At 40.7% G+C, this 23,891-nt stretch overlaps 1 protein-coding gene across 3 annotated transcripts in view; it reads right to left on the bottom strand.

Moving 5' to 3' along the window:
- Positions 1-542: 542 nt before the first annotated feature.
- relt (RELT TNF receptor) overlaps positions 543-23,891 on the bottom strand; it is a 42,666-nt gene continuing 19,317 nt past the window's right edge. Inside the window, exons 1-11 of one of the 3 annotated variants that reach the window (XM_084718127.1) lie at positions 21,317-21,632; positions 18,830-18,904; positions 18,600-18,692; positions 17,621-17,805; positions 17,153-17,205; positions 16,525-16,779; positions 9,245-9,325; positions 8,598-8,676; positions 4,949-5,332; positions 3,657-3,785; positions 543-3,201 (exon numbers count right to left, since the gene is read on the bottom strand). In XM_084718127.1, coding sequence (XP_084574253.1) covers positions 3,198-3,201; positions 3,657-3,785; positions 4,949-5,332; positions 8,598-8,676; positions 9,245-9,325; positions 16,525-16,779; positions 17,153-17,205; positions 17,621-17,805; positions 18,600-18,692; positions 18,830-18,871 — 1,305 coding nt within the window. In that variant the 5' untranslated portion in view covers positions 18,872-18,904; positions 21,317-21,632 and the 3' untranslated portion in view covers positions 543-3,197. Of the gene's footprint in view, positions 3,202-3,652; positions 3,786-4,948; positions 5,333-8,597; positions 8,677-9,244; positions 9,326-16,524; positions 16,780-17,152; positions 17,206-17,620; positions 17,806-18,599; positions 18,693-18,829; positions 18,905-21,316; positions 21,633-23,891 lie in introns of those variants that run through there. The other 2 variants (XM_084718126.1, XM_084718128.1) reach the window with 2 other exon arrangements.

The raw sequence follows: 23,891 nt of genomic DNA, 5'->3' as shown, positions 1-23,891 counted from the left end.
TTAAAAAAAGAGAACTGTTGATCTGGATCCTATAATTTGTATCCAGGAAGATGTAATTCTTGCCAAATGACTGGAGAATGAGTCTCACTATCTTTCTGTGAGACATTTTCTGAGGAGAGCAGCTGTGGTATGGTTCGTCCTGTAATGTTAGTTCATTGATTATCTCTTGTTAGTCTCTGATTATTGGAACCATACGGCCTCTGTACAGCTGAGCAGGGTGTTTGATACCAGAGGAGTCAGTCTTCACGTCAGCCTATTGGTTACTGTAATTTGCGGGAACAGTCAGCGTAGCTGAGCCACTGGGTAATTTCATTGGTATTGGCAGCACTTCATTTACGCAATCAGTGGTTCTTTGATCTAATGAACACAAGGCCACCACTAGGGGGTTGTACTGCCTAACAAACACTGCAGGCTACAGCTGATGCTTGTTTAACTACAGTTTTTACAGTTTATAGTTCACCAGAAATCCTCTTACACAGACCCATACTTCACACATCCACAAACACTAAAAATCCACAGCAATAACAGCAAACGAGACAGCATTTAAAATACACCTCTTCTTTATTTCAAGAGTAAAAACATCATACAGAAAAATGTAATATTATAAATGCAATCTACAAACTTGATGAGATGAATGTTTTTTTAATCCTTCCTTCCTACCAGCAACACTTCAGCTTGAAAACATGTAATAATAATCATAATCCTAATGATAGCAAGAAGAGAAATAAAACGGATCAAATGAAAACATGTAACTGCTGCATCCAATAAATATCCAGTCCTCCAGACATGTTGTCATGTTCCTCGTAACAACATAATTAGAAAATATGAAAATGAGTAGCTAAAAACCTCTATAATTATTATAGTACACTCTTTAAAACCAACGAGGATGTAAACTGAAGCCAACTGTGCTGCATGACTTAGAGGCATGTCGACCACTAATCCTCTGCAGCCACTGGCTGGTGTATTTAATTAAACAATAAAAAATAAATACGTGTGTGTATTTATATGGGACCGGTTTTGTACAGTTATTATGATTGCATAACTGGAGTCTGGCTATGTGTACTGTGTGTGTGTGTGTGTGTGTGTGTGTGTGTGTGTGTGTGTGTGTGTGTGTGTGTAGAACCTCAGGCTTTAAAAGCGCATGATCAGAAAGGAAAACTGTAACAGTTTGTTCTGCAGAGGAAAAGAAAAACACTGAAATGTCGCACTCAAATGGTCTAAAATCATATATATCATGTAGATTTAAACCATAAATCCAGCTTATATGCATGATGGTGTGACAGAGTTTACTGGTTTTTGATTGATGGATTAGAGTCTTTCACCTCATACATATTGTATGCTAAAATTATAAAAGCCAACTATGGTCTCTCTCTATACCCACCCATATTTACATATGTACATTAATTTACATGTTCTATTCTACAAAACTGATATCTACCCTTCTACATTTTCACCCCAGGACCCAAATGACGACTGCAGCTTCTAACTGCCACTGGGATGCAGTGTTGTTAAAAAAGAAAGTATTGGGGGCTCATTCTAAAAACACATTTTGGCCCCTGATCACCTACTTGGACCTCAAAGAGGTCAAGGGTTACAAATGTTAATGTTACAGAGTGGCTATTTGCACCCAGGTGAGAATAGTCACACAGCAGCTACTTGGCATTTACACATGGTGCCCTAGTGTAGCTGTAGAGAGTGACAGAGTCCCCATAGAGTGCAGGTTAGGGTGGATGAATGGGTTAAACACTGGACTCTAGGGTTTGAGTCCTGTATGAAGCTAAAAGTCAGTATCCATTTTTAGAGCTAGTTAACTTATTATTTTCTTTTTCTTTCTTTTTTTTTTAGATTATCAGTTTTTTTAATTACTATTTTCAGTTTTCACTTGCAGTCTGGTTAGGCTTAGGCAACAAAACTACTTGGTTAGAGCTGGGAAAAGATCATAGTTTGTCTCTGCCATGTGTAAATAGTCACATTGGCTATTTACACCCCGGGTGCAAATAGCATTGTTAGATATGGACACCTGGGTGTCTATCATGCTAGGTTATATACAATCGGGTGTAAATAGCCACACTGGCTATATACACAGATAGCCGGATTGGCTATCTACACCCTGGGTGCAATTAGCATTGTTGCCAAGAAACATCTAGGTGCTAATAGCATCTACCTATTTCTGAATGCTGACTGTGGGTGCTGTAGGTGCACATTGCCAATGTTGAATGAATGTTTCTCAAACTCTCAAAGGTTCACCGAGTTCAAGTGAACTATTAAGATTACATTCAACATCTTCAAGGTCTCAACTGCAATATGTAAGCAGAAGAAGAGACGCTAGGTCTCTAAACTGATAAGAAATATTAAAAAACAAAAAAATGTTGAATGTTATAACATTTTTTCCCACATAATACTTTCTGTAGTGCTACTGTGATCTTTAATCAAGTGCCATGTGACCCAAAATACGTACAGTTGTCATATCAGCTAAGGCAGATTTGCCCAGTCTGTCTGCAACTAAACCTTGTTAGTCATGTGGCACTTGATTACAGAAAACTTGGCTTGATGTTTTCTTCTTTTTTTAATGTATGCACTTGAATGAGTTTGTTTCAGTCTCTTTGCTGTTTGTATTCTGTCAGTAATATATTCCACAGTGTTTTCACCGTACACAAGAGAGACTACGCATGTATTATAAGCAAAAATGAGTTCATGTAGATGTGTGTGTCTACATGTTCTGCATATAGCCTACGTGTTTTACCCCTGTGTGTATTATCTTTACATGGAAGCACAAATACAGAGGCTGAGTCCATTTTTTATGATCCAGACTGTTTTCTCCCTCTCATCCTTCACTCTAATGTCAGCTGTTGACAACTTTGTTATCACAGACCTCTATCCTTCACTCTGCCCCCTTGTGCGCGTCCAACAAAAAACTTTCTCTTTGGAAATGGGACAGTGAAGCAGCTGTGATTTCTAAGATATTGTACATCTGACACATCCGTAAAGTACAATGTTTGTTTATGTAATAATAAATACAGTTATAATCCTCTTATCGCATGAATAGAAACAACGTCTCCAGCAGGAGGTGGTTCTTTGTTGTTTCTACTTGGTGTCAGTTGTCAGGAAACACCCTCCCTGCCGGCTGTTGCGTTGTCTGCGAATGATGAGGTCATCTTTAGCGAGGTAGCATTATCGTACACTGTCTCTCCGTCTCTTCACCTGAAAGACAGAGAGTCAAAATGTCAAAGGAGGTGGCAGGATGAGGACATGAAGGACAGAATGAAAGGAGTTGAAATACTGATAACATTTGAACCTTTTCAAAGTCAGTGTATGCCATTATTCCTCAATTAGGCTGATTTTGAAGCATAAGCGCCTATTTAAGCAGTTTTTAAGATGATACTTTTGAAGAGAGGGAGCAGAAGAGGTTCATTTCCTAAATCATTTTAAAGACACTCTGACAAACTGATCACGCTGTGTGTAATTTCCTTTCCCTGTGAAACAGTCTGCATAATTCAGTGTTGGCCAGAAGAATGTGAGCCGACATGTTAACGATCTCAAGCTACTTTGCAGCACTTTAACTCTCAGTGTGTGTGAAATGGAAATCGGAAGAAATGGGAAAAGAGAGACGGCGCTGCACAGTAACGAGAGAGCGAGAAGAGGGAAGTGTGCGTTACCTCCTGATGCCAGATGATGAAGAGGAGCAGAAGGGCTTCCCTCCAAACAGGGAGTTTCGTTGCTCCTGGGAGGATGTCTTGGTTTCCACAATGACAGGCTTCTGCTCAGGAATCTGAGCGACTTGAAATCTGTGAATGGAGTAAGACACATGATCACTGTTATGTTCATGGCAGTTATGTTTTTATAACTGCTCACTATAACCCACATGTTTACAGTTTGGTGTTGTTTCAGAGTGTGTATGAGGCTTTTTAATCACCTTTACTGCTACTTTTTAGGGTTACTTGAACTCAACAATTTTTGCTATAGATCTATTACTGTACAGTTTACATATGGTTGTAGTTGGTTTATAACTTAACTGGTCTATGGTACAATGACTATGAATGTGTCTGTGGTGGAAGAAGTATTCATACATACTTATTATGCAGCAAAGTTTAATTATATTCTATTACTGTATTATTATAACTAATATTCCTGGACTGATATAAGCAACTGAACTTGGCTGAGACATGGATAATTTGGCATAATTTTTATGTTGCTGGGGACTTTTATTCACAGCAACGCATCGCATTTTAAAAATCATATGCTAAAAATCTTATTCTGCAAAGTAACTAATAGCTATAGCTCTCAAATAAATGTAGCGCAAAGAAAAATAAAAATATTTGCCTCTTGCAAATACTCCTAAAGTAGAAGTACCACAAAACTGTATTTAAGAACAGTATGTCACTTTATCTTATGTGCAATTGTGAAAAAGTAAGTATATATTTGCATTGTATGTCCCCATAACTCAGTTAACACCTGATATTAAAAATGGGATCTGAGTCTGGATATGTTATTTGGATAATAGATGATCCAATCTTGCCTTTGCGTTTCCATTAGGTATTTTTATGGCATTCTTGTTACAGTATCCTCATTGAAATCAGATCTCTGTCCTACAGAGCAAAACCTGTGTGTTCAGCGTTTAGACTCCCCTAAATTTCACAAAGTTTTGAGAGTTGTTAAGGGGTAAACTTCAAAACTTTGTGAAATGCTGTCAGTTTGCTCCAGGGTGTTCACAGATGCCAGCACGTTGTACAGATTCTGTTTAAATCTACCAAAGATCAGAATGCGGTGTGAGACAGACTGCCTCCAGATATCATCAGGCAGATCCAATCACAATGTTTACACATTGCTTTAACATGATTTTTTCCTGATCCAGGAAGGATAACGTGCCCAAATACAGGTCATGTTTTAACACCAAGTGTAAATGGGGTCCATGTCAGTTGTGTGCTGAAACAATCTTAAAGTGTCTCACCTCCCCACAGACAGCACCGTCAGCTCTCCCTCCTTCCTCTCCTTCACTTCAGCTCCTTCCGCTTTGTCCACTACAGTATTTGGCACAGCAGCTTGTGTGTGGTGGGTGTCCACAAACACTCCTCCCAGCAGGGGTCTCTTCTGCTGGTCGGCGGATGTGTCCAGGGAGGGCAGGATGAGGGACTGGGGGGGCTTCAGGGGGTCTTTCAGGGACTCCAGGGGAGGTATGAGGACAGGGGGCCACTTTCTCTGGGCGCAGCGGGTGCAGCGGTAGCCGTGTTTGGGGGCCAGGCCGGAGAGGCCGGAGATGGTGTGGAGGTGGGACTGATGGGGGCACAGCCTGGGGAGGGAGCGGAATGGGGACAGGGGAGACAGCATCGGGAATCTGGAAGGAAGAGGAGGAGCAGGGCGTGAACAACTCATCACTTATATATATAGTATATTTTAAAACATTTCAGGCATTTATTTATATTTAGTTGAGCAATGACACATCAGGTTCACAGCTCACTTCAAACATTATTAAAATGCAAATTGTTTTGGTTACTAATAAAAAAGATGCAAAGATTCAAGTTTATCTAAAGAGGAAAAACAAATTATCTCAACACAGGATTTTAGGCTTCGTTTAGTTTATTTCAAAATTTAAGAGTTCGAGTTTGATTCAAGAGTTTTCTCAACTTTTTTTTACAGTGTGCAACAATAATTTGTCACAGATTCAGGGTGGCTATACATATTTTGATATCAGACTTTCACTTTGTCCTTTATTCTTATAAGTTGCATTTACTATGTACTGTATAATAGTGTTAAATAGAGGTGTTTTTTCAAATGTGTTTGCTTGTTTGGATGTTCTATCATGAAGTGCAGAGAGCTTAACTGTAAGGAACATATTGACAGAAAACAAAACTCCCTTTATGAGTCTGTTGGCTACCATATCTATAAATAAATGCTGCAGATGACATGAAATTGTGGTCAGAAGTCTGTCATTAATGCAAAAAAGCCTCAGCTTCCAGGGTGCCCCTGCGGACTACGTTTATGTCCCCACCAGTGTCAAAATCACCCCTTGCTAACATCACCAAAATGCTAATCTTGTCGAACCAGACCATTAATGCAGACAATCAGAAGTGTAGCTGCTATATTGTCTCTTGTGCTCCATGTTACTTCCATTTCTAAAGACTGATTTTACCTCTGCCTTTGTTCAGTGCGACTCTGACGATGTAAAAAAACCCCTGAAAACTGAAAATCTAAAGTTTTATCTTTTAATGTTGCACTCTGTGCATGTTCACTCAGGGCCCTTTAGTTTTTGTCTTTCCATTGTTGTTTTTGTGCAGAGCGAAAGAGATGAATGCTGCTATGTGTCCCTATGTGTTATACTGGCAAGTGGGTGACCTTTAGTAACCCCAGAACCTCCCAACACACACACACACACACACACACACACACACACACACACACACACACACACACAAACACACACACACACACACACACACACACACACACACAGGATCTGAAAGCTTTCCAGATTTCAGTGTGCATATCCCGTGTGTGTGTCAGAATGTTCTCGAATCTAAAGCTCACATGTTACAGTGGCCCATTGAGCAGCAGCAGCAGCAGCAGCAGCAGCAGCACACTGCCAGAGGCCCCTGACGCCGCTCATTATTGTAGATGTGGTGGCATACAGGCTGGAGTTCCAATAATAATGTCAGATAATATGAGTTTAGGTGATTCTGCAGGAAATGCATGGTTTGAAAAGTGAAGTATAACCTACAGATGACTAATGATTCTTCCATGTCATCCCCTGCCAGTGCTGAAAAGTGGAAACACAAACTGTGGTATACAGCAGTATGTTGGTGGACTTGTTAGATTAACCTCTGACTACTCAAGCAAATTTTACGGCCGCAGCTTGCAGCCAAAGTTCCAACCACAGCTACACTTGGTCATGTAAATCGTGTGACTTGGAGCTATGTGACATCCAGTGAGCTTAGTGACGGACAGGGAGCCTCATGACACGACAGACAGCGGTTACAAGTGTGTCAGACCTTCACTTCAAACATGCGGGAGTGAGTCACTGCCAGGCATCAGACCGCTCAAGAGCTCCTCTGACGAAATGTTGCCTGCATGGTCTGTCACACTGAGATTACTTCCTTTTTAACATTTTACTTTCCATTTCCCTTTGTGGAGGAAGAACAAGCAAGCTGCTGCAATGTTCCTAGACTTAAAAGTCATGACAAGAGAACAAACTGCAAAAGTTTAGGTATACATCATCAGTTCAGTGTACAGTGTACATTTTTGAGACCACCGATTCTACAAAGTTGTCAAACATATTTTAGAATAAAGCACCAGAATTTTATTTTCCCTGCATTTGGCACAAGAGTGACATGAATCAAATTTAAGGTTATGGAGTCAAAGACATACTATGCAGACTCATGAAATCATAACCCCTCTAAATCATCGTCTATGACCCACTGGCCTCAGCCTGTATTTTCTCATATTTTGCTGTATTCAGGACATTTCTGGGCTTCAGCCTATTTTGCAGATTATAAAAACGTAGCAACCAACAGTTATACCATATTCTTTGTTTCTTTCCTCTGCTCTCTGTCTGTGAGAGCTGCCAAAGGAGTTTTACACACATGCACACACGTGGGCAGAGCAGAGTGAGGATTGGCTCAGCTACACTGACATGTCCAAGTCCAACATCGTACAGAGGTTTGGGTGTGATTTATTTGTGCTTTTGACCACTGTGAAACAATTAGAAAATAACTTTTTATTTCTCTAATTCACTGCTTTGTTCTCGCTAACACTGCTAGGTTCTTAATTCACTCCTTGAATGGTGCAGTTACAGACGAACCTGCATATTCTACATTTAATGCAGAGGACAAATATTATGAAATTGTAAATTAAGTTATTTCCCTTTAGTCATGAATTGCCAAAACTCTGATGAGAAATGGAGATATTACAGATGAACCATTTTTTAAAAATAAGTTTTTGTTTATTTCTGCTGCAATGTACAGTACACCCTAGAGTCAAGGGCCTAGAAGATGAAAATTAATTAGCATATACTATCAGTTCCTAAGTAGGTTTTATTTTTAAGATAAAGAATTAAAACACCTTTGCAATGGAACATATGTTCTGTTACAATGTGTTTTTGCTTGTTCCTTACTGGGAACTTAATCAACCTAATCATAACTGTTTTCTATTAGATTTACATAAAAACTATGTAAACTTTTAAAGGTGTTTTTGGCTCTAACTAATGTTTTTATTCTGTGTACTTCATTGTGATGTCTACAGGGAGCAGCAGAGTAATATATCACACCGTATCTGTCCAAAGAGTTTTTTGCTTTTAATCTGTGAAGAGCAACTTTCTGTAACTTTTGGCAAGGTTTCTCTCTCTCTCTCTCTCACACACACACAAACACACACATTGATTTTTTTTTAATCACATCCTCTTGCCAGAAGCCTCCTTCCAAACATTTCACTGCCTTGCTATCTCCCAAACTTTCCTCGCCCGTGTTTAGCTTCACCTTGAGCAACATGAATGAGCAGAAGCCTACGATGATTTGAGACTGTGTGTGTGTGTGTGTGTGTGTGTGTGTGTGTGTGTGTGTGTGTGTGTGCGTGCGTGTGTGTGTGCGTGCGTGTGTGTGGTCTCTTACTTGATTGACGAGCCTTTGCTCACAGCCATCTGTTTGCTCTCGTACTCCAGCAGCAGTTCCTCTAGTGCAGCAGCATTTTCTGAAACACACAAAAACAGTCAGCTGAGACTCGATCAATGATGTTGACTACAGACTACAGACTGTTTTGCTCCGGTCGATACTGTAAGTCAGAGTAATCAGATTTGTACTGTCTGCTGGAATGTAGGTTTCAACCATATTAGAAGTTATAAATAATATTTATCTTTGTTTTTACTGGTGATTGATTGCAAAAGTTAACTTCACAGGGGAAAGTTCCAGATAACTTGTCATCATTATAGGATTTGCTGTAGACACCCTGAAACTCTCACACGCTGATTATTATATAACCAGTCCAAGAATTTAGGTCACATCCATGACTCGTTCACTTTTTGCTGCGTTTGCAGTAAAAAAGTCAAACTTGCTAGTGTTCAGTTTCCTCCAATTTTCCCATTTCTAACATTATAACCGCCTTGGATGGAGTTAAGCAGCGGACAGTCTGAGTCTGCAGCGGTGGACGTGTCTCTGACGTACAGCGATGACACTGTGTTCTCCTCTGAAGCCACAGGAGATGAGACGGCTCTGACCACCAGGTCATACTGTACGTGACACCGCTGTTGTTCATCACCTACCTTTCTTCTCAGTGATGAGGCGAACCAGAACACTGATGGTGTCTTCATTCAGGTCGTCAGATATGTAAGGACAGCTGTTACCTAAAGCAAGCACAAAAAGACAGAAAGAGGCGATTTAAAAACTGCAAGAAGACCTTTGCAACTCATCAAGAAACTTGTTTGCACCACCCCTCTCAACCCAGTTCTTTCCGATTAGGTCTCTTCCAACTGAGGTGGCTACATGAGGCATTTCTACTCTGATTGGACTTATTCTGATTGTAAGTTGACAACAGCTAATGTCACATGCATATATTAACAAATAGTTTAATCTTAATATGTAATTGAAGAGTATGTAGAGGTGTTTGCGTATCATAAAAAAGGATTTGGTTAACTTACATATTGTTGTCATCAAGCAACCTACAATTCTGAGGCTGCTTGATGAAAACTGAGCTATTTCCATGGCAACTGAGGAAACTCTTGTATTAAGGGAGACAGTGAAATTAAACTTATAGCTGGTACATGGAATTTTGAACTGGTTATGACACAGTCTCAGTTCATTACTGATGACTCCACATGGCCTCCATAAGCAAATGAGTCCAAGCCGCAAGAAGATCAGCTGTGTATAATTACTGTTACTGTCTGCCTCCAAGTTGGACTGATTTCTGGGTCAATCTGATTTCTGTGTTTACCTTTTCCCAGCCAAAGTTACAGTGAGTAGTGCTTTAGCCAGTTAAAAAGAAGCAGAAGGAGATTTTTAGTTAAATAGTTTTGTTTATTACACTTTTTACTACCACTTTTGCCCCTGGGGCGTCCAAAACGAACAAAATGTTAAAGTTAAGATTGTGAAAGTGTATCTGAAAAGTGTCTGAAAAGGTTTGTCGACTATATTCTTGACATGTGTTTCAAACTGAATGTGCAGTCTTTACTAAACTTTAACATATATTTTTGTATACTTCAATGTACAGTATGTTCAGCCTAATAGGGTTATTTTTTAGACATAAAGATAGAATCCACTCTATCAACAGATGGATTTGCTTTAAATCTCCTTTTCGTCAGCTTCGCTCACAGCTGTCAGAGTGAGCGCAGTTCACCCAGTGCATGTCACTGCATGCTAGGATATTGTGCCCCGCTGCCTGATGGGACAGATAAGGATGGGCGCGGATGACTGAACAGCAAAGAATAGATATGCCTCCATGGCAACCCCCCCTGGCCATCCCATAATAGCGCAGCACAGTGAGGCAGCTGAGAGGAGAGCGACGAGGGCGCGGGGGGTCCAGAATAGCTCACTCAGCGATCACGCTCCATTCAGCGCTGTTGAAGCACACATGGCTCAATGTGTGTGTCTGTGTGTGTGATGCACCAGACCCCCAATACCAGGTGACTGTGTGTATCTGTGTGTGACAGAGCAAATTGTGGCTGTATAGATGCATTTGTGTCTATGTGTGTTTCTGTCTTTCTTGCATAAGCAGTGTCAGGCTGTTGTTAGACCATAACAATAGCTCTGTCTCCACAGTGGCTGTTGCTATGTGAGGATAACGGCATCCATTTCACAGTGTGGCACTCATTCACTTCTATTTATTCCTTCAACTAAGTCATACCCATGTGTTCAGTGTTTCTGTGTCAGACGCATTAAGACACCAGTCAGTCACCTTGTTTTCAGAGGCCGTATTACAGAAACTTCCTGTCTCGAAGATAGAAAGAATCTAATCTACATTTTTTCAAATCTGGCATTACAGAAGCAAGCCAATTTTAAGAATCCTATCTTATCTCAGGTTAGGAATCCTAATTCACTTATCAACTTTGTTGATTTTTGTTACCAACACTATTTTCTCCTCTCTCCGAACTAAACAACTTTGGAACTTTTGAACTTAATTTCACACACAAGTCAGAAGTGTTGATGACATCTGTAGACAAATCCAAAGATGTTCCTTTTGGGAAAATTGCTAAAACAATCAGAGTGGGCTAAGATAAGACACAGACACCATATCTTCCATCCATTGTGTAAAAGCAACAAAAAGGACAGCCATATGGATTAAACAAGCGCTGCTCTTAACACTGACATCAGCTACTGTTAGCAAACACTACAGTTAGCTAGTGGTAACTAACACTACTGCAAGCTACTGTTGGCAAACACCATCATTAGTTACTGTTAGCTAGCATTACCGTTAGCTACTGTTAGCGAACACTACATCAGCTAATGTTAGTGAACAACACTGTTAGCTACTGTTAACTAAAACCACCATCAGCTACTGTTAGCAAGTACCGTCAGCTGTCAACTATTAGCTCACACTACGATTAGCTACTGTTAGCTAATCAGCAAGTCAGCTACTATTACAGGTGGTTATTCTAAAGTTAGGAGAGTTTATGTTAAGTTAGGATAGGGACATGACTTGACTGATCTGTTTTTTTCTTAAATCAGGTCCTAACCCTAATTACCATGGTTACAAGACCAGCAGGATGTTTCTGTAAGACAGCTCCAGGTGAGTTTCAGTTTGTTCTCTTTGACTTTTGAGCTGCAGAACTTGAAAACTCAGTTGATGTTGACCTCAAAGTTTAAATGCAGCAGTCCCGTGGAGCTAACATGACTGAAACTGAAAAATGCAGCAGCTACCTTCCTGCTCCACTGCCCTTGTGGCTTCATGCTGCATAAACACAAAGTTGCAGATTTCACTCCAGCTCATGACATTACACACACACACACACACACACACACACACACACACACACACACACACACACACACACACATTTGCCCTTTATGTTTCCATCCTCCAGCTTTCCTGTCACTGTGCTCTTCGGTAAGTCAAACTTTTCTCTGTCTGCAGTTACCTCTGCAGAGTCTGATTTTAGCCCTGCCGAGCTAAGCTTGGTCTTGCTGCAATTGATCCCCATGGGTGTTCCCCCTGAATGGAGATGATGAGAAAAGTGCTGGGGTAAGAAGTTTACCTCTCACCTAAGCCCAGTCAGGACTTCAGCTGAGAGACAGACAGACAGACAGACAGACAGACAGACAGACAGACAGACAGAGACAGCACACCGCAACAAGGATAGTTACATAACAAGAAGGGGAATGAGGCAGAGAGATAAAGTTTTCCCCTGCAGCACCCAGAACCTCCTACTGTCCTCTGATCATTATTTTATCCTTAATCTTTTCTTTACCTGCAGGCTGTTACTTCAATACATTATCCACTGTCATCTTTACTAACTTTACTCTCTTTATTCTCCCCTCTCTTGTCCTTTTATCTGTCTCGCTCACACATGCAGACTTAAAGCGTATCACTGCACCACTGCATCATCTGTCGTCAAAGCTGCGCAGGAGGAAAGAAAGAGGGGAGCTGAGAGTGAAAGAGGCGATAAAGGTGTCCTAAAATAACCCCAGCCGCTCTTGCTCGCTTCCGATGAACAACTACGACATTTGTGAGATGTTAGCATAGATATTATGTTACTTTTATCTTAATATGAAGGTTAAAATAGTGCTTTAAGATCATCAAACATGATGAGAAGTCAAATGGGGAACTCCTTTCATTATAGGGAACACATATAGTCAAGATAAGTAGAAAGCAATTTCTACCATGGAAGACCATAACAAGCTCTAAAAATTGACAAAGCAGATCAACAAAATGTGATAGAAGAAGAAAACAAGAAAAAAGGGCAGAGAAAGAGAGGGACAAGGAGAGGAGACAGAGAAGCAGAAAGAAAGGGGAGACATAAACCATGAGGCGAGGACCCAATTGAATTATTGATCTGGCTGGGAAAGGAGAGATGGATGAATAGTGTCATGTTCAGATGAGGAGGAGAGAGGGTGTCAGGGAGCCAAGAAATCTGATGAATGGAGAGTATAAGGACAGATAAAGAGAGGTACGGGGGGGGGGGTGGGGGTTCAGGGAGTTTCCCTTTCGGTGCAGGGACGTCTTAGGTTTCACAACAAAGTGCGACGAGACCAAGGCAACGCTGGAAACAAAAGGCAGAGATCACTGACAGAAAGACTGTTGCTACGACCTCTGTCTGTCCTCGTGAATGAAGAATTGGGATGTTTAAGCAGTTTTTATCATTCTGAGAAGCAATTAACAATGATGATACTTGATGAAATCTGTTGAGTTGTTTACCTATGTTTTCCTTGAAGTCTTGCCTCTCGCAGTACTTAACTTTATATTGTTAAATTCCTTTGCAACCTACCATTATTGTTTGCAAGTGACCTTTTTAGTGAATTTATCATGTAATCCAGCTCCAACTAAGACAGGTCACAGTAATGCTGTGCTGTCATGTCATGATTAGCAGTGTAGTTTTATCTTGCAAAAAAGACACTGAGCCATGACTATTTCACATAAGGCTACAGATACCAAAATTTTTTTCCCAGGAGGCCAAAGTCGTGACCTGCCCTAACCTGATATTCTTATCCTAACCCTAACCAATAACTCCTCTTGCCCAAATCTATTCAATGCAAATGACCCCACCCAACAAAGGCAACAAGTAAGTATGGCATTCATATTTTTGTTGAATATATTAGTGACTCATATAACAGACAATTTGATGTTTGCATCTGTGGAAAATGTTGCAGCTTTTTAATCCTAATGACTGACACTGTATGCTATCCAAAGCAGCAGGTGGTGCAAACATCAACAGTTTCGTGACGAGGGACGTGCTGACAGAAAGTCGGATCTGTTGTGGCGACAGCTGTGCTCTGACGCTCCTGATGCCTGACACTACGTATGGCTGCCTACAAGTCTGCCACACAGCTTTCCTCTGAGCGTCACACCATCAGGTGAGTGAGGGAAAAGCCAGCTTAACCTTTAAATCTTTTTTTATGCTTACACACTCCATGACAGTAACCGCCAGTCATGTTTGTCGTGTGTCTGCTGCAGTGGAGCGAAGCTGCTGCACACAGACCCCATACCTGGGTGTAATACCAGGTGAAAATGGTTTGTACTGATCTGTACAGCACACTAAACAACTGAGCACTGGACTGATCAGTATACACAGACAGCAATAATGCATGAAAAAGAGCTGTAAAAAGTAAGTAGCTCAACATGCTGGAAAATACACTCATGTGCTTTCTTGCCCTGAGTGAAATGAGAAGATCGACGCAACTTTCATATCTGTGTGTTACATATGTTACAACCAGCAGCCAGTTAGCTTAGCATAGCATTAGGTCTGTAAGCAGGGGGAAACAGCTAGACTACCTCTGTCCAATAGTTCAGTAATTAGCATCTGATATATTGTTTTTTTAAGGACCAGTGAGAAGGATGTAATGACATCCAGCAGTGAGCTTGCAGAATGCAAATGTCTCACCCTCCCCTTCCAAGCGTATGGGAGAAAAGTGGCTGCAAAACAATGGTAGCCAAGAAACTTCAAGGCCCCAGAAAGTGCACTGGACTTTGAAGCAAATTTGACATAGTCGCCAAACTGTGCAATGACAATGACAAATACTCGTTTCAGTATCAAAATTTGATTCCTTCAGTCCAGTGACATTTGAAACATCTAGAAGCACTACATGATAAAATAATTTTAGAACCGTAGATTGCCAGAACAGCTAGCAGAAGTGTCTACTGCACTTGCTCTATGGGTTGCACATTGCAGAAGCAAAATGTATGAAGACGATCTGGAATGTGGGCTTCAGGTACCATTGAGCAGTCCACCTTCAATGCTGCATTTCATTTTCCTTAATACATCCATGACCCGCTCCCTCTGTAGAAATAAACGTCTCTAAAGGCAACAAAAACACAATGGTTCTTATTTTCAGGCGTTTATACACAAATGAAAATTATATTCCATTTCTGCCACATTCTGCCAATAAATCCCTGTAAATCCTACATACTGGACCTTAAATTCCTCCAACAACCAAAGTGTTAACCAATGTAACTGATAAGTAAGCTAGCTGTTTCCTTCTGTGCTCAGGCTTTATGCTAAGCTAAGCTTACTGTCTGCTGGCTGTAGATGCATATCTAATCAACATATAGATATGAGAGTGGTATTAATCTGCTCATCTAACTCTTGACAAGAGAGCAAATAAGTGTATTTCCCAATAGTTCCCAGGTGAACTATTGCATTTAGCTATATCCACTTTTTGTCTGAGGCAACCAAGTGAACACAATAGTAAGTCTAATGTTTGCTGAATTGAATGAAATCTCTCTCTGACTCACATTTTGAGTTTGTGCAATTGTAAATTTGCCCAAGTGCCTCTTAGCAGACACACTTTATCAAAATGTCACGCCTTTTATCTGGAGACTTACCTGGAAGTCCACACGTCATTGTAGATCCTGTCCCACAGTTTAAAAAAGCTGACCAAAATAATGCTGCAGTGGATAATACAGCCCATGTGAGGGTTTTACCTGCTATACAAACCTGAGATCAGGTACAGTACATCAAGTACATTAGATGTATAAAGGAAATATGGGTGTACTTCTAACACTGTTTGCATGACAATGTAGGCCTATACAGAAAGTATGGATGGTGTTTGCTTTACCATCAAGACCCAACTGAGTTTTATTAGGTAAGCTGTCACCTTACAAGAACAAATTTCTAGACTCAAAAAAGATTGCCATTTGTGTCAAAGGCGGCAGTACTCCAGGTCTATGAAGAGTCCTCTGGGACAATACGACAGTTACAAAGGACAGGAATAAAAAGCACTCATGTTACTCTGAGACTGTGAGCCACAGAGGACAGGCGTGGTAACTCAACACTTGTTTTATTTCATGATCCCTTGTTATCCGTATGTTCCTCTAAACTCTCTTTAGCCTTTGATATTGTTCACTCTTTTGGTGAATGCTGTCTGTATCTCCCTCTTCCTCTGCCCTCCCACGCCTCTCTTTTTGCTTCTTACTGTGTTTACCAAAGTCTGTTTCTCTCTGACGTCAGTAGCACAAGTGAGCTGATGGGAATGCTTTTTTTCCCCTTTTCAGATCGGAAAATTACAAGAATAACAGCGTGTGCTTAGTAAAACACAGCATGCATGACATGTAATGACCCCTGCAGGGTCAAAGTTCAAAGAGATAAAAAAGCCTCCCATGTAGGCTTGCGTGCAGTCACATCACAGAGATACATGGACTGTGGCTGCACACAAAGACACTGCCCTTTGGGCTTGGCTTGGCTTTGCCCTGACAACACTTAACCACATGCTGTGCATGCGTGTGTGCTAATTTGGCATTTTTATGGGCGAACGTGACAACAACGTGAACATGAACGCCAGCCTCAGTGAGCACTCTCCCTGCAACTGTGGATCTTTTGCTCTACTTTTTTTCATTTCCTCCTTTGTTCCAAATCTTCCGTCTTTTTTTTTTTTTGTTACATTTCGTTCCTCTTACCTTCTTTCTGTGGTGTGGCAGTTTCTTCATCCCCTCCCTCCTTGTCAGCAGAGCAGCGGTATCCCTTCTTCTTCAGGATGTTACAGATGAGGATACCCAACAGGCCCATCACGCAGAAGATGGGCACCAAAGCGAACACGGCATACTCAGCCGTTTTCTCCTCAGCGCTGCGTACCACTGTGCCGTTGACCGGCCCTCCTGCACCGCTAGATGGACCTTTGCCCACTGTACGGACCGTTCTGACATGCAAAGATGCTAATGAAAAATACAGAGAGCAGGATATAAGAGCAGAAACATGTTTCATCTCCATAACAACAAGTGATGATGGTGAATCAAAGCAAAATACTAGATATCTAACTAGTTATAATGATTGATGAAGATTAGTTGGCTAGTTATCTATTTTTTTTTCCAAATATTAGCTAACTTAAGATGTAAATCTCTCTATCTCCCACCAACATAATCTTCAAAATCTGTTTTTCTTGTCAACACAGAGAGCCTAGCATGTAGCATATCTAAGTAAAAGACACAGGAAAGGAGAAAGTTGACTGTGGTTTCACAAGGTCAATTGAATAATGGACAGGCAGCATGCAAGGTTAAAGACATTTTAAGACTGCAGGATCACGCTTACTTTTCATGCAGGGACTTTGGGTGGAAACTTCCTCTGTGGCAGTGGAGTGAAACCTGCGAATGGAAAAAGAAAGAAGAGAAAAGAGCATAATTATGGACAGGGAGGAAAAAAAAGTGGGAGACTATTTTACAATGACAGAATGAATCAGCGGTTTGAGCCTGTGGCATATTTTGCTTGTGTTTGATGTTGCCTGCCCATTGTGGTGAATGACATAGTGCCTGTGTGTGTGAGTGAGTGCGTGTATGTGTGTGTGCGTGCACGGGTGTTTTCCTGTTTTCTCCGCACAGGGAAAATGATAGGGATTAATTTAGAACAAATAAAAGTTTACAAGGTACATGTTCAAGCAAAACCCTTTGAATGTCATGCCTATAGTTTCTTTCAAATGCGGGTGGATTAACAAGAAGACAGGTAGGCCAACGACAGACGGAGACAAACGGTCAGAGTGAGAGACAAAGCGGCAGTCCTTACCCGGGCAGACAGGCTCCACAGACGGCATCAGAGGTCGCAGTGCCGGGGCTTGCAACCTTACGGCCGAGGATCTTGCATGAGGCGTGTGGACGGCAAAGTTCAGAGTCGAATGTGTCTGAAAAGCTTCCAGTTGGGCACAATCTGCATTGCACTTCCTCTGCTGGACTCTGGATCTGCCCACAAGCCTGGCAAGACAGAAGACATGTCTAAACTCAGAGAAGATGCTAAAAAGAGGTTGGAGAAGCACAAAATAAAGCATCCCGGAAGTGCTGTGTCAAAGGAGTCTAAAACTTATAATATCACACCACAATAGAAGCTTTTAATTATAAGTCCCAGTTCTTTATACTTTCCCATAGATGGAGTCTTCAACAAAGGTAAATAGAAATAGCTAAGTAATGAATGGTACTTTTGTTGTGTCACTAACAGCATGTGATTTACAGCAACTTCATAAACACAACCTGCAACAAAAGAGAAACATGAGAAACCTTGACAAAAATCCCCATTTTGGCTATAAAGCATGTTTGCCATCATGAAACACTGATTTATGGAAGCAAATAACTTTGATTATCTTATGATACTAAGGTTTATGTTGGCTGTGGTGACACAAAACATAAATTATAATGTTAGTTTGAGTTTCATGTGATTCAGAAAAAAAATCTCCAACCAGGGGGTTTACAGCATGTGTAGTTACTGCAAATAAAGCTAACAATTTCTATGAAGAGCTTATCTATATCCATATCTGGAGACATTCATAATTAATTCTAATGCATTCATGATGCTTTTAAAACAAGTGTATTTAAAACTAGCAGGGTGGGGAGGATAATTAATTAAAGGAACATGGGGTCAAAAAAAATAATTAGAGAGAACACAAAAGCACTTGGCAACAGTTATTGTAATAGCACACATATATATTGAACTAAAAATGTCCCTTGCAGCAAATTAAGTTATTAATCATTTTATTTCAGTTTATAGACCTCACCTTGGAAGGCTCCTGGCCAGCAGGGCATTGCAGACACACACACCCTTCCCCCCACCGACACTGCACTGCTGCGGTCCCACCACAGCCAAGCACCTGGAACACACACACACACACACACACACACACACAAACTCATGAGTCAGTGGAGGTTTGTGGTGAAATCAAGAGCAAACACTTCTTAAATCATGATGTACATCTCCTGTCTGAACACAGACGCACATATTACTGACCGTGAGAAGGACAAGAGCTGAGCAGCAAAGGTGGTTCCTCATCTTCTTCAATGTATTCTTCTATGTACATATGATCTACAGGAGAGAGGACACAGAAATGGGTCAGAAAAAAAGATAAATCACACTTGAAAACACGGTCACGTCCATTTACTGTATGTACACATGGGCTTTTGCAATTCTTTATGACCTCGTGTTCCCGTATGTGTCCTCGTATGCAGGTGTAAGGTCAGGTCTGTTGTTCCCATAACCCTTGAATCCACTCCAACAACACATACACATCCAAATGTGACGGCAAAGTGTGTCAAAAAGGAAAAATAATTGCCGCTTTCATGTTCACCAGGGTGTTATCTAGTATGAAAACTAATTTTCCCTTTTAGACATAATAAAAATCAACCTTGTCACCTCAGTCATCACAGCTGTGGCCTTTTTGCAAGCACGATTTAGTGCCAAGAAATGTTTTCTGCTCACACATGGATGACATATACCAACATATCACAACAGAACCGATGACAACACAAGCCAAACATTTTTCCTTCGTCACACACATACAGTATACAAGCATGCACACTCACACAAAGCCACACACGCTCACACGGCGAAAAACACCTGAGTCACGCCAGAGCGCAGTGACCCGAGTGACACGGAGGTAAGGAGTAGTTGAAAATGCCGTAAATAACATTTAAAATGAATCAGGCTCTTTTTCTGGACAGCAGTGAATGAAGCAGGGCTTTCCTCTGGCTATTTCTGCACTCACATACACACTTAAAGCACTTATTCATGCTGCAACATACTCATTTGCCGACACACGCTGACTTTCTCGACACTTGACATTAGTTGCGCCCGGGATGAGAGTTCACTAATGTTTAGGTGAGTTAGAAAAAGTCTCTTTTGGGATTTTAGGAAAAGCTCAACCAGGTCAGTCTCTGAGTCTGTGTTTGTTTAGATCTGGGTCACGTTCTCAGATCCGGCTGCTATATTGTGTTACAGCCAAACAATGCTGTCATCTCTAAAGTTGGCTATTTAAAGTTGGAAAACTATTTGACAAGTGTTTATTTAGAATAGCTTTACTCCCTACAGTGCACACACACATACATATTCATATAGGCACACAGAACAAGTGGTTGGCAAGGCATTTATTGCTGCCCTTTACTGCTGCTTCGATATAAGCTCATGGACGCCGGGTCCATATATAGGATCCAGACACTTGCACCGGCTCACCCTCAGATTTAAGTTTCCCTTGTTTAATATGTATATAGACATAATGATTATAATATTTTGTCACACTAAAAAGGCAGGAGTGAAGTCAGCTCGGTGTTGACCCAACAAGCAGAGAATTGACTGTTCTGACCCTTTTTTATTATCAAGATGTCCGTATTTGCTTGCTTGCTCCATTGAACACCTGATAACAGATCTAGAGCAGGGTTCCCAAACTTTTTCAGGACAATGACCACAGCAGTACACGCACATTAGACCACGGAACCCAATCTGAGAGGATTTTGTCTCAAGTATTTTAAGGTTTCTAGTCTTCATATTCAATCAATGATCAAACTAAGATCCCCATAACCAAGCCTATTTCTCCCCTTGTTGGTTCAACGTCTAAAAAATGAGATAAATGTTCAAATACTCTATTCTTCCTTTTGCTGGGGAACCCTCTACTACCCACTCAAGGATCCCTGTTGGTCCTCAGACCCCAGTTTGAGAAACACTGGTCCAGATTTTGACACATCAAATGCACCCACAAATAAATCTGAGAATTTCCAAGACTAACCATCCAAAATCCCATAAAAAAAAATTTCACCTAGTAACTATATATTTGTGAAACCGCTACAGCAATGTGGTGACATAAAGATAATTTGCTTCCACTGTATTCTCTGTGACACCCTGTTAATTAAGCAGCTAACAAAATGAAAGTTTGTTGCATGAAATTTGCTGCGCACTGAGCTCCCATTTGTGGCCACAATTACAGGACTGTGGATTTGAACAGGGCCAGTATTATCATGATCTGTGAGCATACAGCAGCTTATTTATGGTGGCGATTTGACAATTTAAATTATAGACATGACAGATTTGCACAGCGTAAAAATCATTCTTTGCAGTCATCGCACCACGACTTAATTGACAGCTCAATGTTAAGAAGTTTTTTGTTTTTTTTTCCTTTCTGTCCCAGGAGGAGAGAATGTAACTGACAGACTGGTTGGCCCCATACAGGCTTGTAAAACAGCCACTGACAAAAGAGAAAACATGAGAGGCATTTGGAGCACGTCAAACAAAAAAAGAAGAGAGCAGAAAGAACAGAATAAGGATGACATGAAAGAAAAGATGAGAAACTGAGAGAATGCAATAAAGTTAGTCGGTCAGAGTTATTCCAAAAGTAGAGAGCAGATGATCAGGGAGAAAAGATGGAGGGAGACATTATGACTGAAGATGGTGAAATAAAGAGAGAGGACAGGACAGAACAAGAAGAGAAAGACAGAGCAGCATACTTACCCCAGACTTGCAGCTGACTGACACAGTTGCCGTGGCAACTCAGCGAGGATGCTGTGTATACGCTGCTACAAATGCTGAGTCAGGACCAAACTCAAATATGTAATAACTTTCTTATAGGTGTCTAAAAAGACGTCAACGGTTGATAAAAAGTTGTATTTGGTGCTACTTGTGGGCAAGTAATGCGAAATGACTTCTGGACCTCACGACTAGAAAATTAGGATCAAAAGTCTGAAATTCTACAAAGATCAAACTGTGAGACAGTTAAAACACAAAAATGTGACTCCAGAAGTCCGAGAAGTGACAAAAAACTCAGACAAGTCTGTGTGGCTGAATGGAGACTTCAGTGTACCTGCCTGCATCTTATACAGTCACTCTGACCACAGACACACCCCTGACGTCCTTAGCACATGCCCCTTCTATCACAGCTAAAACAGAGTGTGTGTGCTGGTGTGTCGCATGTGTGTGGGAGGGGTGAGGCCACTGTAATGCACCATCTTCACCTTTGACCACGCAGCAAAACATGATGTTTTAAACATTAGTTAGGAAGCAAATCAACACTTCTCCACTCAAACCTATTCATTCTCTTTCTGTGTGTGGTCAGCACACACACACACAAACACACACAAACACACACACACACACACACACACAGAGAGAGAGTTGTGTTTCCATCACTTTAGAGGACATTACATTGACTTACATTAATTTTCTGGAGACTTACCCTAACCCCACCCATAACCACTACTTGCCTAACCCTAACCCTTACCCTAACCATAAACCAATGTGACTGTGGAAACAGATTTATATGCTTTATATCCCCAACAACATGAGTAACACACACACACACACACACACACACACACACACACACACAAAGACACACTTACACTGACACAGCCATAGTGCAGTGGTGGAATGTACTTTCACTAAAGTACAGAACAAAATCAAGGAACACATACTTCCCTTGAATATTTCCATTTTATGCACTTCTACTCCACTAGATCTCAGAGGCAAATATTGTACTTTTTACTCCACTACATTTGTCTGATGGTGTTAGTTACTAGTTACTTTTCAGATTACAGCTGTTCATACCCTTCCTATCCAGTTAAAACCATACGTCTCCAAATTTGATCATTCTGAATGTGAATTTCTCTAATAAACTGGAGGATTAAGTTGCTTTATGGGTTGAGAAAATTCTATACTTCTAAAACTACTAATTAATAAATAAACTATTTAAAGCCTTTGTATTAGCAGGAAAATACATTGCAAAAAGCTGAAAACTTTTTCTGCACTCATGAAAAGTTGACGTTTTAGTAGGGCAACCGCTAACAGTTATCTTATTGTCAATTAACTGCTGAGTATTTTCCCAATGAATCGATTAATCTTTTAATCTGTAAAATGTCAGACAAATATGAAAAATTTTCCAGAGCCCAAAGTGACGTCTTCAAAGTGCTTCTTTTGTCCAACAAAACTATTTCATTTACTCATAAATGACAAAGAAAGGCAGCAAATCCATACATAAGAGAAGCTGTTAACAGCAAATATTTGATATTTTTGCTTGAATTAATTATCATAGTAATCATATCAATCAACCAATTCTGCTGATAAGACTTTTTCTTAAATGTACAATATGTAAGTTCTGCCTCTAAGGGTCTCTCTCACAATAAACCAATGACAAAACATGCAATTTAATTACATTGTGAAGTAGCATGGAATCATGGGAGTTGTCTTAACTTTTAAACAACCACCATAGCTGATGAAAAACTGGCATCACTCAGACACAAATCATGTTCATGGACTAATTAATATTTAAGTTTTATTCGTGTTATGTTTCATCATGTTTGCCGACTTCCCTCCTCTCTCTCTGACCCAACGACTCCTGTGTGTCACAGACGTTAAAGCAACTAGCAGCTAGCTAGCTAGCAGGACATGAACAGTTATCTTGAATTATTCATGCATTTAAACACTGTTGGAAGGATGTGCTCTAATGTAAGTACATAACTCGACCAAATATATACCATAATGTCTAGCAAGATTTTAATGCAGTAATAGTATAGCATTAAGCATGGTTTTGAATGCAGGACTTTTACTTGTAGTGGAGTATTTTCAAGGTGTGGTATTAGTACTTTTACCAGAGTACAGGATCTGAATACTTCTTCCACCCCTGCCCTTGTGTATACAGCATGTGCATTAAGTGTGAGGTGATGTTATGCCTTAACAAAGTCTTGAATACATTATTTGAACTTGCTCATGCAGGTGACACACACACACACACACATATATACACACATATATGTACACACATCTGGAATGCCCTAACATCCAGCCAACACCAAGCTGTGCCTTATACAAACAAGAAAATAAAAAATGCAACGAGTTTATGATTTTGGCCCGGCAAGGCCCTCATGCCAATGACAGGCTGCTGGAGTATAATTTCAGGGAGGAAGAAAAAAGATAAAGCGAGGGCAGAAAAACCACTAGTTTGAAAAAACAACACGGGGCTGAAGGGCGAGGGCAGATAGAGCTGTACAGGAAGAGAGGAGAGGCAGGGAGGGATGGAAAGAGGAGAAAGTGG

The sequence above is a fragment of the Lutjanus erythropterus genome, chromosome 4 (assembly GCF_056507025.1).
Source record: "Lutjanus erythropterus isolate fLutEry1 chromosome 4, fLutEry1.hap2, whole genome shotgun sequence".
NCBI lineage: Eukaryota > Metazoa > Chordata > Actinopteri > Lutjaniformes > Lutjanidae > Lutjanus > Lutjanus erythropterus.
Note: the sequence above shows the minus strand (reverse complement) of the source record. Positions and strands in the feature narration are given on the sequence as shown.